The 15470-nt window shown below is 30.7% G+C and overlaps 2 protein-coding genes across 2 annotated transcripts; one reads left to right on the forward strand and one right to left on the reverse strand.

Moving 5' to 3' along the window:
- Window positions 1–2348: 2348 nt before the first annotated feature.
- Window positions 2349–8771, reverse strand: LOC126737890 (CCR4-NOT transcription complex subunit 7). Its single transcript, XM_050442976.1, has 6 exons — window positions 8650–8771; window positions 6454–6603; window positions 4652–4878; window positions 4319–4595; window positions 4104–4244; window positions 2349–2768 (listed from the first exon to the last, which is right to left on the reverse strand). Exons 2-6 carry the CDS (start codon window positions 6559–6561, stop codon window positions 2640–2642), a joined length of 882 nt encoding a protein of 293 aa, XP_050298933.1. The 5' UTR covers window positions 6562–6603; window positions 8650–8771; the 3' UTR covers window positions 2349–2639.
- A 4379-nt stretch (window positions 8772–13150) lies between these two features.
- Window positions 13151–14669, forward strand: LOC126737433 (uncharacterized). Its single transcript, XM_050442334.1, has 4 exons — window positions 13151–13318; window positions 13447–13635; window positions 14199–14315; window positions 14378–14669. The coding sequence occupies exons 1-4, from the start codon at window positions 13264–13266 to the stop codon at window positions 14590–14592; spliced, it is 576 nt and encodes a 191-aa protein (XP_050298291.1). The 5' UTR covers window positions 13151–13263; the 3' UTR covers window positions 14593–14669.
- The last annotated feature ends 801 nt before the right edge of the window (window positions 14670–15470 follow it).

A 15470-nucleotide genomic window follows, 5' to 3' on the forward strand; every position in this document is an offset into this window, starting at 1 on the left:
ATTTATTTGAATCTATTAAATGCTTGATTCCGTGATCCAGTAAATAGAAAAAATAATGATAGTACTTGCCGACGCTTATATCTTCTTCAGTGTGAGAAAACCACAAAAAGAAAAAAAATCATATAAAACAACTATGTAATTTTTCCATTTTTGTTGTGCGTCTTTAATCGATTCAATTACATACGAAAAGTAACATTTCAAGATGATTCAAGGCATATTACAGACTTGAGATGGGTTGAAACCAGAAAAATAGACGTTTGACCCCCTTTTTAGCATAAAAACCCATCTGAAACTCGGGAATCATTGACGATCGCAATGAATTGATGGTTCACGTCACCGGCCGAATAACTGAATTTGCCTGTCACAAGTGTGTCTAGACAAGTTTTTTAGGGCAGTCGACTATGTTTTATTTTTACAATATTTAGTCTAAGTCTACATCGAATCGAGTGCATGTTATTTGTAATAAGAGTTGTTTGTTGAAAAAAATTAGAAAATTTCTTACGCAAAAGGAGTTAGAGTTGGCCTTAGAGGAGGTTGTAAATGAGCTTGAAATGAAGTTGGTATTTCTTGTACCTTTTTTTCGCTTTTTTTTATTATACATACAATATTATACACAAAACAATAATTTGTGATTTTTAGAACAAGTCGACGCCGTCTACATTCCACCCGAGGTAGATCAACTCACAGATGAGGAAGAATTTTCAGAGGACCCGGAAAATATCGAAAATAGCCAGAATGGAGATATAGCGGGAACTTTCGAGATCCACACCGTTCGAGACGAGATTTACGATGAATCTGACGAAGAAGATTTGGCAACAAAACGCCAAAAAATCCTAGAAAAAAAAGATGTAAGTTACAACCCGACTTGGAGATCTGGATCATTCATACACAAGAATTTACCTTTATCCAAAGAAGAGGAACACATTCAAGAACTTAGGGGCGAATTGGAGGGTTTGTCAACAAAGGAGTCAACAATGGAGGTTTTGTTGGACATTTTTTTCAAATTTGTCGATGAGAATCTTATGGATTTGATTATCCAGTTTTTAGAAAAATACGCACAGGACAATAACAGACACGAGTTTCATCAATCACGAGAAGAACTGCTGAATTTTCTTGGGATCCTAATTTTGTCTGGATATCACGGCTTACCCCAGACAGATAATGTATTGGTCTTTAAATGAGGACAAAACTGTGCATATTGTCAGAGACTGCATGAATAGGAATAAGTTCAGATCGATAAAGCGAAATCTACACTTGAGTGATAATAATAATCTGGATAAAGGAGACAAGTACACAAAACTCCGACCTTTTTTTGATACAATGAATGAAAAATTCTTACAGTTTGGCATTTTTTCATTCAATTTATCTATTGATGAGCAAATTGTTCCTTATTTTGGACGCCATTCTTGTAAGATGTTTATAAGAGGCATGCTTGTGCGTTTTGGTGCATTTATTCTTCGAGTGGATACCTCTACAAGTTTATTCCTTATGCGGGAGCAGCAGAGAAGAACAGTGATATTGGACTTGGTGCGACTGTAGTTGTTGAACTTTTGTCAATTGTGATAAATCCGCAAAATCATAATTTTTTGATAACTTTTTTCATCCTACAAGCTCTTATCTCTTTTGAAAACCAAAGGCCATTTTGCCACAGGACCGATTCAGGAAAACAGAACCAGTCATTGTCCTTTGGTTGATAATAAAGTCATCATGTGATGGGCACTATTTAAAAATACAATATATAGTACTCTTGTCAATTCCTGGAAACTCTACAACACGGTGAATCACAATAAAATGTCACAACTAAATTTTAAATCATTCATCGCCGTACGCTTATTAAAAACAAAGAACTTTGTCGCTGGACCACTTCCATTAGAACCACCCAGTGAAGTGAGGGTTGATCACTCTGGACATGTAATCAGTAGGACTGACTCCCGAAGAAGATGTCGTGTATGTAGAAGTCAAACAATTTATATTCGTGAGCGTTGCACTATTTATTTACACGCTGACTGTTTTCGGCAATATCACTTAACACTATAGGCCGTTGATGCGTTTACGCCACCCACTTATTTCAGAAAGTAGCAGATTTATTTCTTTTTTGATTTCACATATGTGTTTTCATAATTAAAATATATAATTTAAAAATTTTAAGTTTTATTTCTATCCTTGGCCGTAAATCGGTTAATCGAGAAATTTAATGATTTTTAAATTTACGTTTTACTCCTAGTATAATCGGAGTTGCTATTAAAAACCAGATGAATCTAGCACAAATTTTATTCCCATATATTTTCCACAATATTTAAGGGTTCTTAACTCATTATTACACATAATAAACATAACAACTTCTCGACTTAATTATATAACTTTTTTTATTTCAATGCGGGATTTATAAAAATTACAAAAAAGATTAATATAAATTTCGAAGCTATAAAGTATTCAATTTAAGATTATTACATAATAAAGAACAGAACAATTAAACTTTTTTGGGTTATCTTGAAATATACTACCCTATAAACTAAACTATTGACATTTCCATTCAAAAATCAATATTTTACAAATAAATTTCGATATGATACAAAAGTTGAAAATTTTTGAAAACTAAATAGTATAACAGGGAAAATCAGTATGGGCGTGATAGAAAACTAATTAGAGTTTGTGTTTTCGCCATTTTCTTGACCGTAACTGTTTGCTCCGTTGACAGCAAATGACGTGCCTAGGCCATAGAGGTGTCCGGAAAACTTCATGTCATCAATCGTGTCCTCAAAAAACATCTAAAAAATAAATATATATTCATAGCTTTTTGATCATATTGTTCCTTTAAATAAGGTTAAATCGTAATAACGAATTTTAATGTAAATTTTCTTCTTAGTACCCCTGAATTTAAGACTTCTTTGGCATCTGATGAACATGTTGCCGGGAATGAAGTTTTGCTTTTGGAAGTAAATAGTATACCCATTATATCGTATTAAACCACTACTAAATATAATAAATTGCTTTTTTCAAAGTGTAAGATGAATGTCATGATGACACTCAAAGTACCAAACATTTGCCTGCTGTTTCGAACATTTTTAACTTTGTTCTGTATTATACATAATTGATTAATATAGTAACTATTACAATAAGTTTATAACACCTCTAACTCTCTGATGTTGAATGAAAAAGAAAAATGCCATTACTTATTTTTTTTGGAACATTTTACCCAATTGATGGTGGATTTTAGAGCTAATATTTAAAACATATTCGAATACAGTTTGGGTGGTTTTGGTTAAAGCATGAGGGTTTTGCAGTATATAATCAAAATCACAAATTTGCCTCCTTTGAAGGTACCTACAGGCAGTAGAGGTCATCAAGTTTCACATTCTTAAGAAACGATATTTATACATTACTAAAAACTTCCAATTTGAGACAGTTAATACAGTATTTAATGATTTACTGTTGCTTGAGTCATTATTCATAAAAAAAAGTCGTAAAACAGAAGTGATAAATATAAGAAAATATGAAAAATATGCATTATCGAGTAATAGCTTTAAATTATTAAAAAGTTATCTTTTTGACCAGTGTGGTCATAAAAAATTAAAATATGTTAAAATCAAAGTTTAACAAAATAGCAAAGGGGGTTTCTCAAATTTCAATGTTCTCAGCATGACTTTTTTCGATTTATAGTACTAATATGAGCAAAAGCACTCACAATGCACTCTCAAATTCTTCATTATGCAGATGAATCTTTTGAAACCACCTTTATATGCCCTGTGTCTTTTGTAATTGGAAAAAAGTACCTGTCACACATAAAGAAAAGTCATCACTTTTCTTAAAGCCAGTAAACAACCTAGACTTGTTGACAACTGATATAATAATTGTTTTTGAGTTTCTGACCTGTCTTTGACAGGGCTTAACATTGATTTGATGTCAAGGACAATGTTATGTATTTTTTGATATAAACATACTATTATATTGTGAAAATTGATATGAAAATGAACAAAAAGTACTTTACAGCCAAATTTTAAAAAATTAACTCGGATGACGTTTTTGGAAAGTCTGTTCTTATATTCTCTTTGTAAAAAAACACTAATGAAAACCCTATTTATTATATCATAAATAATAAGTACCTCCTTCATTTTAAAAAAAGCCATTCCTGTTAATAAAGAGTCTGATCCTGCCTGATGTTGAGGTCCCACCCGTTCAAGTTCCAATTGTTCAGCTACTTCTTGAAGTCCTCCTTTAAGTGTTTTGCAGGATTTCATGAGGTACTAAAATCAATTAGAGACTACATAATGATTTTAATAAAATAACCTGTTTTATTTTATTCACAAGACTTTCATACCTTAACATCATAAATTGTGGGAAAATATAGTTTGAGTAAGTCGAAAAACTCATTCTCATCTTGTGGCAAGTTGTTGTCTGTGAGGAGTTTAATCAAATATCCAAAATCATAACCTGAGTGAAAGCTGAGCCACTTAATGTTATCAACGAGAACAATTCCAGAGGACATAAGAAGTTCAGCGAACTCCAATGGTTCTATGCCTTCATCTTCATGCTTTTTAAACTGAATTCCAGAATTTGTTAGCAGATCAATGCTGTCTTGTGCATACATATCTTCTCTAAAATTTATAATATAATAGTATAAATAATGAAGTAGAAGCATAATTAAACTTACTGTAAGTTAAATTTAAAGTTAAACTGCCAAGTGGTGTAACTTCCCCCCGGCGTTTTGCCATTCTCATCCAAAAAAGTAAGTCCTAGTTGAATGATTCTTAGTAAATCAACATTGCAACGCAACATTTGGTACTGATAATCTGCGGAGCTTCGAAATTCGCCTATGGGCCTAGCTACTACCCCTGGAAACTCTGTGTCCATGGCTACATAGTTATATTTTTGGATTATCTAAAAATGGTAAGAAATAATAAATAGTTTCCCTAAATAATACTTATAAGTTAAATAATACTCTCCTAGAGCATGTGGATTCTATGAGGGAACTAGGGGTCATAGTTGATATTAGGCTTAAATTTAAAAAATATGTTGATCCGGTTGTTACAAATTCTTAGTTTCATAATTAGGAGAACACAGGAATTTGAAAGATTGGAGAGTCTTATTACTTCATACAATAGCTTAACTAAGTCTAAACTACTATGGCGTGGTTCTGAAACTATAATGACCAGGTTTTTAAAATATCTATGCTTCAAAATCAAGGCGCTTTAATTTTTTAACTTAAAAGTACTTTGTTATCCTAAAAAGGCATTTCTTTATATTTAAACTTAAACAGTAATAACAATGTTGACCTATTTAATGGCAATATATAAAAAAGTACTTCAATGATTATGGTCTTGTAATCATTAAATCTTTTATTTTATATAAACTCATTTAATTTTAAATAATGTGTAGTCTGCAGTTGTGGGATTAGGATTTAATATGTTTGATGTTGGTCTTCATTTAAGCTACCTAAAGTAGTTTTTTTTTAGGTTTCCTTTATTATTACTTTTTATCTGTTATGTATGAGTTGTCTTGTTTGTAGACAATGTTTGGGTTACTTATTATATTGGGTATTACGTCACTTATAGCAAAAATCAATTTAGAAATTTTTTATCTCACACGCTCAACAATTATTGAAAAGAAGAAGAAAATAGACTTATTCACGTATTTAAAAGAAATATGAACTTAAATCTGTAACGATACCGTTCGATATATTTAATTTAATTTAAGTTCAATAAGTTTTAAATACAATAATTTACTTGAGGTATAATAGATTTTTTTATATACCTAGGAGCTGAGGTTCAATCTATTAATCTCTGAGCTCGTTTCTTCTTTTCAATATCCTACCTAACTTCGTTATGAATATTATAATTAAAAAACGATAAAATACAATAAGAAGACCTACTTTTTTTAAAAAATACCTAATTTGGTTCAAATTTGGTTCAAATTAGGTATTTTTTAAAAAAAGTAGGTCTTCTTATTGTATTTTATCGTTTTTTAATTATAATATTCATAACGAAGTTAGGTAGGATATTGAAAAGAAGAAACGAGCTCAGAGATTAATAGATTGAACCTCAGCTCCTAGGTATATAAAAAAATCTATTATACCTCAAGTAAATTATTGTATTTAAAACTTATTGAACTTAAATTAAATTAAATATATCGAACGGTATCGTTACAGATTTAAGTTCATATTTCTTTTAAATACGTGAATAAGTCTATTTTCTTCTTCTTTTCAATAATTGTTGAGCGTGTGAGATAAAAAATTTCTAAATTGATTTTTGCTATAAGTGACGTAATACCCAATATAATAAGTAACTCATTATGAATTCGTCACAACAATACAGATTTTACTTAAGACAATGTTTGGGTTTGGAAAAAAAAATAAATAAAATATTTTCACTTCTGTTCCTCAAGAGATTTGTTTTTTTATTAGATCTACTTGGTAACAGTAATGTATAACTAAATATAAAATAAATGCTTATCTACCTGGCGAATTGTCCGAAATTCCTCTTCCAAGTTGTGAGCCCACACATCTCTTATACCGCAATCTTCATTATTAGGTAGCTGTAGGCTACCTAATGTAGCCGATGGCATATCCGAACTAGCTCTGGTCACTTTGCAATGTCGTACTTGCTTCTAAATTATAATGAATACATACACTTATACAGCTATTGTCAAACTTCAGCAAAACAAGTAAATAACTTATCAGCTAACAACATGTACATGAATAAGTTTGGAACATTTGATCATCTGACACTGGTCAATAACTTTAAGTAGTATTGGTTAGAAGCCTCATAAATACAATCTCTACTAATGACTTTAACTCTAAAATGGTGATTATTATGGTTGAAATATAGCACTACTGATCATCCAGCACCTGAATATTAGAACAAAAAACCCACTTTTTACAGACTCTTTTAGAAAATTAATGAAAAAAAAAACAAATTAAATAAGTGGAGCATAATTATTCTCAGTTTGATCACCATTACTATATGACATAGTGGTAGATTTAATTAATATACCTAAAAACCCACTTTATAAAAACAAATTAACTGCTAGAGTATTTAGAAGAATGTAAAATGAGTGCTAAAGTACAATTATATCTACTGCCATGTTCATATATAGTTAGTAGTTTAATATTTAGTTTTTCTCAAGGCCACTCACTATATGTTCTATTCTTTGTAATTTTTTCCTTGATTGTATAAGTCCTTAAGCGAATATACAACAAGATATTTTTGTAAAATGTTCCTTAAGGTTTTTGGATGTTTTTAATTAAGTTAAATCTAAAAATATATTAATAGAGTTACAAATTCATTAGGTCCAGTGTATATTCATTAAGTAAGTACTTGAAAAATTAGTGAACCAAAAACTATGTATAAATGATTTAAAAGTTTGAGTCACAATTTGAATCTGATTTTATCTAAAATATCTGTTGATTATGCTGAAAAAGTCAAAGAATCAGATTAAAGGAAAAAACCTAATTTTCATTTAGATACTACCTATAAAAAAATCCTAATAGTGATTGCCAGTTGATCGCTTATAGTTTAAGGACTTTGTTTTGTATATAATAATTAAGGATGCAAATGACACAATTAGTTCATAAATTAGATCCATAATAATTTTTGCTTAATCCTTATCTTAATTATCATCCTTTTTATTTTCAAAACTTTTAACTCCCATAGAAGTGTTATAATAATATACAAGTAATGTAATATATCCACAATTTAGATAATTATGCAATAAAATGAGTAGATACAAAGATTGATCCCAAGCAATAAGGTTTAAAATTAGGTTTAAACCCTTAAAGATGTTTAAACAATTTAAATAATATTCATGTAGGTAAGTAGTACTAAGGTATTTTCATTGGGAGTATGGTGAAGCTCTTAGGATTTTACAGGACATAAAGGACAACTGTTCATGATAGACAAACAATACAGTAGAGAAAGTACACTGTGACCGAAAATGTATCTCTTGGGTCACAGTGAAACTTAAAGATTTTTTCGGTTATGGCTTTATTAAGGGTTGTAAGATTTAAATGTAAACCAGTTTAAGAACGTCTTCATGTTTTTTATTATTTCCTTGTGTGGATACTAACTGATAAAATTTAGTGAGTCATAGGTAAAAAGAACTAGTTTAGAGTCTTCCAGGAAGCTTGGAATTAATCCTTAAGAATTGATATGTAAGGATTTAGTTGACTACTTTATAAAACAATTTTAAATTTGAAATAAATTGTTCCGAACAGTGGATTGAAAATTGAGCAGAAACTGAAAGACTTAAAAGATCATCCTTGAGAAGGTCCATCAAAATGTATTTCTAATATTTTTTTAACAGCAAAGAAAAACATTTACCCAGTGTTTTAATGCAGTAGTTAATTGTACTTGGAAGTGAGGTCAGGATATTGAAGGTTTATAGATTTGTGTATTGAGACCCTTCAATTGTTGGTATTTACTAAATTACTGAACTGTTGTCCCAAAGAGTTATATTTGAAGTAGAAATAACTCACAGAACACCACAAATTAGAGATAGATAAATAGATTAGAAAAAGGTAAATAAACCCTTTATTAGTGTCTTGTATATAATCAATTATTATACACAAATGTTCTCTGAATATGTTTTGTTATTTTTTGGTATTCTGGGCCTAAAGAATCAATAACAATGGTAATTAATTTATATATAACATACCTAAATAAATGAGAACAAATTCAAATTACAAAAATTTACAGCAATTCTCGTGTATCTCATGTTTAGCTTTTAAATAAAAAAAAGTGTCATATTGGATTGGACTGAATGACGACAGTTCAGTTTTCAATACAGACATTGACACTATAGACGATCTGTCAGCTAACGTTAAGGTGCTTTAACATTAGCAATCGCTAGTCTGTCATACAGACATTCGACCAACAATTTAAAACTTTTTTACTAATTTTCCTGAATATCCAACAACGGGTTTTGTTTCCCATAAAATGGAAAGAAAATCTTAAACCACATTTAAAGGTGTATTTTTTCGCTAGGAATTGGTCTATTAATATACAGTGTGGTGACTTTAACTGGAATAAATTCAGTTAAAACTAATCAAATTTTATCTCGCAAAATTCCTGAGACCCGTCGATTTTTGTTTATTTTTTTTCACATTTCAAGATAGTTTTTGTATTTTTTTACCTACAGGGGCTGACCAAATTAACCCAAACTTTTTTTTTTCAAATGGAAAGCTACTTTTTTTAAACTCTCATTGAAAAGAGCCCTTTTTCCTGATTAAATTGCCCTATTTACTTTTGTGGAGAAGGAGAAATTCGAAAAAAAAATAAAAACCATTAAATTATTAAAAGTCTCGAAATATTTTGTGTTGGTAAATTTTTGGCGTGTTTGTTTATTTTATTGGTATCGAGACATTTCCTGACATTGTTGTAGTGTCACTGTTAAAGTGAATTTAAACCAGTTGTTAGATAAGTTAACTTATATTGAAAAAATGCCTTATTTATCCGAATTCCGAATCCCACAAGATTGAAATCTTAATGATGATTGGTTATGGGGACAGAAGTCGTACTCAGCTAGAGGTTGTCCACTTATTCAGGCAGAAATATCCAGATTTGCCACCTATTAACCAAGGTACGGTTAGTAAAATCGAAAGCAGATTTCGAGAAGTTGGGCACGTGAGGGATGTTTCAAGACAAAGGTCTTTCTCAAAAGTCGATGAAAACACCCAATTAAATGTATTGTTAGAGATGGAAGAAAATCCGGTAACTGCAGCCAGAAGAGTAGCTCGCAAAAACTCTATTCATCATAAATCTGTGCTAAAAATTTTAAAAAGTGCAAACAAATGATCTTATAAAATGCAACCCGTTAAAGAGTTATTGGAAGACAATCCAGATCGCAGAGTTCAGTTCTGTGAATTAATGATGAACGCCATTGACGAAAATAGCATATCTTCGGAGTGGATCCTTTTTTCTGATGAGGCTACATTCACCCTAAATGGCCATGTTAATAAGCAGAAATGTCGCTACTGGTCTGACGAGAACCCACACTGGGTAAGGGAAACTAATACACAATATCCCCAGAAAACTAATGTTTGGGCTGGCGTAATTGGCAGGCAAGTTATAGGACCCATATTCTTTAATGATACTTTAACTGGGGAAAGATATCTAGAATTTCTTGAACATGAACTAGTTCCAGTCTTACGTGCCTTATATCCGAGTCAGTTCGATCCAGATTTGTATGATGAAAGAATCTGGATGCAACAAGATGGCGCTCCCCCATATTATGCCCGTAATGTACGCCTGACGCCAGTATTTAGATGACAATTTTCCAAACAGATGTATTGGTAGAAGGGGTGTAATCGAGTGGCCGGCACGTTCTCCCGATCTCACCCCACTTGATTTTTTTCTGTGGGGACATTTGAAAAGTGAAATTTATATGAGCAAACCAGGAAACCTAGACGAACTCAAAGAACGTATTACGCAAGAAATCCGACAAATATCTCCAGAAGTGTTAGAAAATGTCAGAAATGAATTTTATTATCGTCTTGGGCTTTGCCAACAAGTAAATGGTGCTCATTTTGAGCATCTTATACATTAAACGCAACTTTTAACAATTTAATGGTTTTTTTTTTTTCGTATTTCTCCTTTAGATAATCGCAAAAGTAAATAGGGCAATTTAATTAAGAAAAAGGGCTCTTTTCAATGAGAGTTTAAAAAAAGTGGCTTTCCATTTGAAAAAAAAAGTTGGGGTTAATTTGGACCCCCCCTGTAGGTGAAAAAATACAAAAACTATCTTGAAATGTGAGTAAAGAATTTGAACTCTTACGGAAGGATTATAAACAATCAAAGTTGCAGCGTGAAAAAGCTCTTTTGGTGAAATTAAAGTTGAGTTTTTAGCCTACATACCTTTGTAGGAATAATCGACATTAACTGTACATTCCCTAAACTTGAGATCATTTTTCCATATACAACGCAAACACTTTGTAAAAAAAAGTGCAGAAAACTTTACGCTGAAAACGGCCTTTCAATTTTGCTTTTCTTACCCTAAGAAAGTCAATTTTAAGCCAAATAAATAAATAAATAATGTTTTTATAATAAGAAAATGCACATAAGGAAATTCTAGCCTAGGTATAATCAAATTATAATTACAAGAACAAAAACATGCTATATTACATAGACAAATAGATATTATGAAAACCGTAGAAGCGATAAAATTTGTTTTAAATTGGAAAATTCGATTTTGATTTTATCTTAAAGCCAATAGACATGCATTTAAGCGAATTCAGAAGTTTTTTATACACTGAAACATCATTAAAAAGAAAATACATGACAAATAAGACTGAATGGAAATGAGGATGTAGGTATTGTAATTTTATGACATTTACACCATTATATTTAAAAGAATTGGATCTCTTATCAGCAAGCTTTTGCAGACCTAAAGTTCAAGAGATTTTTGACTCGTAGTTACCTAAAAAACACTTTTGTCCCTTACCCCCCAGGGCATCCTTGGTGTTTACATTTTGTTTATTTTTTTTTTAATTTATTTATCAAAAAAATACGATATTACTGGCCGAAACACAAAGCAACATATCCAAATTACAGTCGTTCAGGTGTACTTAGCTAAAAAATAACATAAGACAAAAATACAAGCTTTAAGTAAAAAGATAATCAGATAAAGCTCTAAGTTTCTAATTTAGTGTTGTTAATTAGAACTAAAATCTCTGATTTTCTTCTTAAAAATAGAGAGCGACAAAATAAATCTTCATGGAATCATGAATCATGTGGAATTCTAAAGTACGACGAAACGGTGAATTCATTACTATACATAGGACAAATAAAAATTTCGAAAATTTCACTGATCTATATATGAAAGGTATTTGAAATATTAGATAACGCCGATAGCCAATAGGACAGTTAATCAGTTTATAGAGCATGTCTGTGAGAACACAGATAGCATTCAAGAAAATATAATCGATATCTGACTCTAAGTTCTATTAAATTAGCATGTAAGATAAATTATCCAATATTTTTATAGTGTAAAAACATTAAAAATTTATTTTATATTTTTTTCCAATATGTTCGCTTACATCGCATATTGCCGAGCCTAGACAACGGAGGCAAATCCTAAACAACTGTACCTGTGCAACTAGCATCTATTATAATTAACGTAAAGTTTATTACTGCGACAATACTCCGAAAATTTTTCCAAATCATTTTGTAAAAGAAAGCTAAATCACCAAGATTATTGATGAAATCAAATATCTTCTGCATGAAGTAATATTTGGCGAACGTAAAACATTTTATAACATCATTTAGATTATAAAAAGTAACGGTTTCAAGTGGGAACTTTGAGGTACTTAAAAAATCTCTCTGCCTGCAGAAATCTCGAATATTTCCTATATTAGAATTAATTGAGTCAAGATTTTTGAAAGAAAATGATTAATCTAAATCAATATAAATTAATCTGAGAAAATTCAATATACACTTGTGCAGCTTAATAGTCTAATAATCTATATCTGCCATTTTACCTTGGCCCAAAAATTCTATACAACACGTGAAATATCTGCGGGTGGGAGAGGGCGAAAAACTTCTTTAGCATGACTTACAAGCCACACAACTACATAACATATTTTAATTATTTTTTTAAATATAATAATATTAATAGTAGTAGTAGAGAGCGTATTAAATTAGAGGGTAAAATGTGATTCTAGGTTAAAAACTTTGATAGGTGGGACAGTAAAAGGATTTGGGAGTAGATTACCCCTTTTAAAAAATGTTTATTGTATCTTAACTTTCAGTTAGAGTAGTTAGGCTTAAGATGCATCAAATTTAAATCTTGTATTTTGCAACATCAACATTTTTAATATAAGTTCTAACTTAAAATATATTTTTTAACACTAAAATTAGTTTGAGGATAAAAACGTGGTCGTGAGTTTATATTACAGAGGTTTGGGTATTTTTTGCTAATTGTAGCGGTAAAGAACCAATTAAAATAATATAATGTTTTTAAACTGACTGATGTTGACGAGTAACCTGAAATATTATTGTATACTTATAATTATAATTACGTAGTAAAATAGGATTTAAAATGTCACTTGATATGAGTGATTAATCATTCAAGACAGAAATCTTTGATATCTATTGGGTTTTTCTTTTAAGATAAATGTTGATAAGATAATGCTTTGTGATTTTTAAAGTAATGGCTAATTTTACTATCTGGTAATATGAAATATAGATTGAATTTTAAATCAGAAATTTATGTTTTCTTTAAGAAGTATATTTACAAATTTAAGGTGCAATGACAACATAAAAGTACTATACAATGGTGATAAATAACTATTGCTGTGTTTTTTTAGTTGGTATTTTTGTTATTTCTGGTAAGCACTTATTTTATAATGTGAACATCAGTTTTATTATGCTTAATCTCAGAAAAGTGGCCAGGGGGCAAGAAACGAATTTAAATAAAGCATTTCTACTAATATTCAACGTAATAATATTTTTTTAGCAACTCAAGTTTATTGTGATGACAATCAATATCCCAACCTAAATCCTAATTGGACGTATTGTCTTGAATATACCTGGATTGGACCAGATCATAATAATAATTCAATACTTAATATTACTTGCGACGAATACAAAGACACCTATAGGCTAGGCGAAGACATTCCATGTTCATCTCCTTTAGTGATATCTTGTAAGTTAAAATAGTAAAATATAAGCGACACATATCTGACTTTTACATTAAATTATTGAGGTGCCATGGCGTTTAGGCGGTACTTAAAGTTATCATCCTGAATTATCGGATTCCAGCGCCTGATAAATTTGTATTTAAGTGCAGTCAAATTTAAGGAGGCATTTATGATTAATACACGTAACATTCATTTCCGTCATAATTAATATCACTTATTTATATCAGGACAAAAAAGTTCCCAAAGCAAAATGCCTTTCACTAGATCTTATTCGCACTTTGACACAACTATCATATCATCTATCTTTTTTGGCTCATACGAATGAGCAATTTATTATTTACAAAATTAGCCTGTAAGACAAAGGTGTTAGATTTTGTTTCTATATAATAATAACTTTCTGCTCTCTGCAGAGTTGATGGCTCGAGAATACACTAAAACTTTTAATTTCATTTGTCGTTATCATTATTGTTCGGTACTGCAAACATTTATATGCCTGGAGAAATATTAAGGACAACACCGGAGGCATCGTTTTATTACAAAAAAAGTAATAAGTTTTTTTTATTATTAGATGATGGTACAATTCCAGATGTAGAATATTTATGGCAAAATCATAGAGATAGTGTGCTATGTATACGTGCTGCAAACCAGGTTTGTGTTACTTACACATATTGGGATAAAGGTTTAAGTAAGTATTTCTTGCCGCCTTTTTAATAAAACTAATATCTATTTCGAACATAATGTTTTTAGTTGCTAACCAAACCCATATGTGTGCCCGAGTCAAAACAGATTCGTCCACGATGACTAACGGATGTTATAAACAACCTAGGGGCAACTATGAAGTGGAAATATGCATCTGTCCCGGTAATGTGGGATTAAGCCAAATGCCTTGTAACAGCGGAGCAATCACTCATACCTTGGGACTAATGACTGTTGTCTTATGTCTTCTAAAATTTATTTTTTAAATTAGAATTTAAATTTAAAAAAATGTTATTAATAAGAATCAGTATAGTAGATTAATAACTTCTTAAGATCAGAAATATATGTCGTATTTTCTATGTTAAAAGTCCTTTTAGAACTGTCATGTCAAGGGTTTTAAACTCAAAAAAGAATAACTTTACTGTCGAATCAAATTTCTTCTTAAGTAGCAGTCGTTAGCAGACAGGATTGTACATGTAGGGATAGTGAAGATCTGTATATTTATTTCAGGAAGATCATTCTCAATTTCCAGACAAAATCAATGATTGGGCAGGTTTTTCAGGAAAAAAAATTAACGGGTCGTTCTTTTTGAAGGAAAGTTTCGTTGGGAACAGAAAATAGTTAGGGTCAGAACGTTGCTGTATACGTGAAATAAGATAATTAGCAGTTTCATGATGCTATAGCAGCTCGGGATAGCGTCAATGAACTATTTTAGGCAAATGAAATATAATGCAATGGAATTTCTCTAGACTTTTCCTCCTCAGGGATTATTTGCCTAATATAGTATAGTATATACCTGCACATTTCTAGGAACTTAAAGATAAAACTGTGCAATAATAGGTGTTACCACACAAACTTCTATCATGCTTAAAACGGCTGCAGGTTCTGTTATTTTCTTGTAAAATAATTTTGGATTTACCAAATTTTTCTTCTAAATCTCTAACTTCTTGAACTCCTTCTAATCTACTAAATCTGATATCTTCAGTTATATGAAGTTTTATTTCACTTCACAGGTAGTTAAGCTCTGCCTTAATCTTCATCACTACGGTTAAACCAGCTTATTACTAAGGGAGAGCTTGTATAAGATGAGATGAATGAATTCTAAACTACAAAAGCACATACTTTTGGTATAAGTCAGCTTCCT

The sequence above is a fragment of the Anthonomus grandis genome, chromosome 6 (assembly GCF_022605725.1).
Source record: "Anthonomus grandis grandis chromosome 6, icAntGran1.3, whole genome shotgun sequence".
Classification (NCBI taxonomy): domain Eukaryota; kingdom Metazoa; phylum Arthropoda; class Insecta; order Coleoptera; family Curculionidae; genus Anthonomus; species Anthonomus grandis.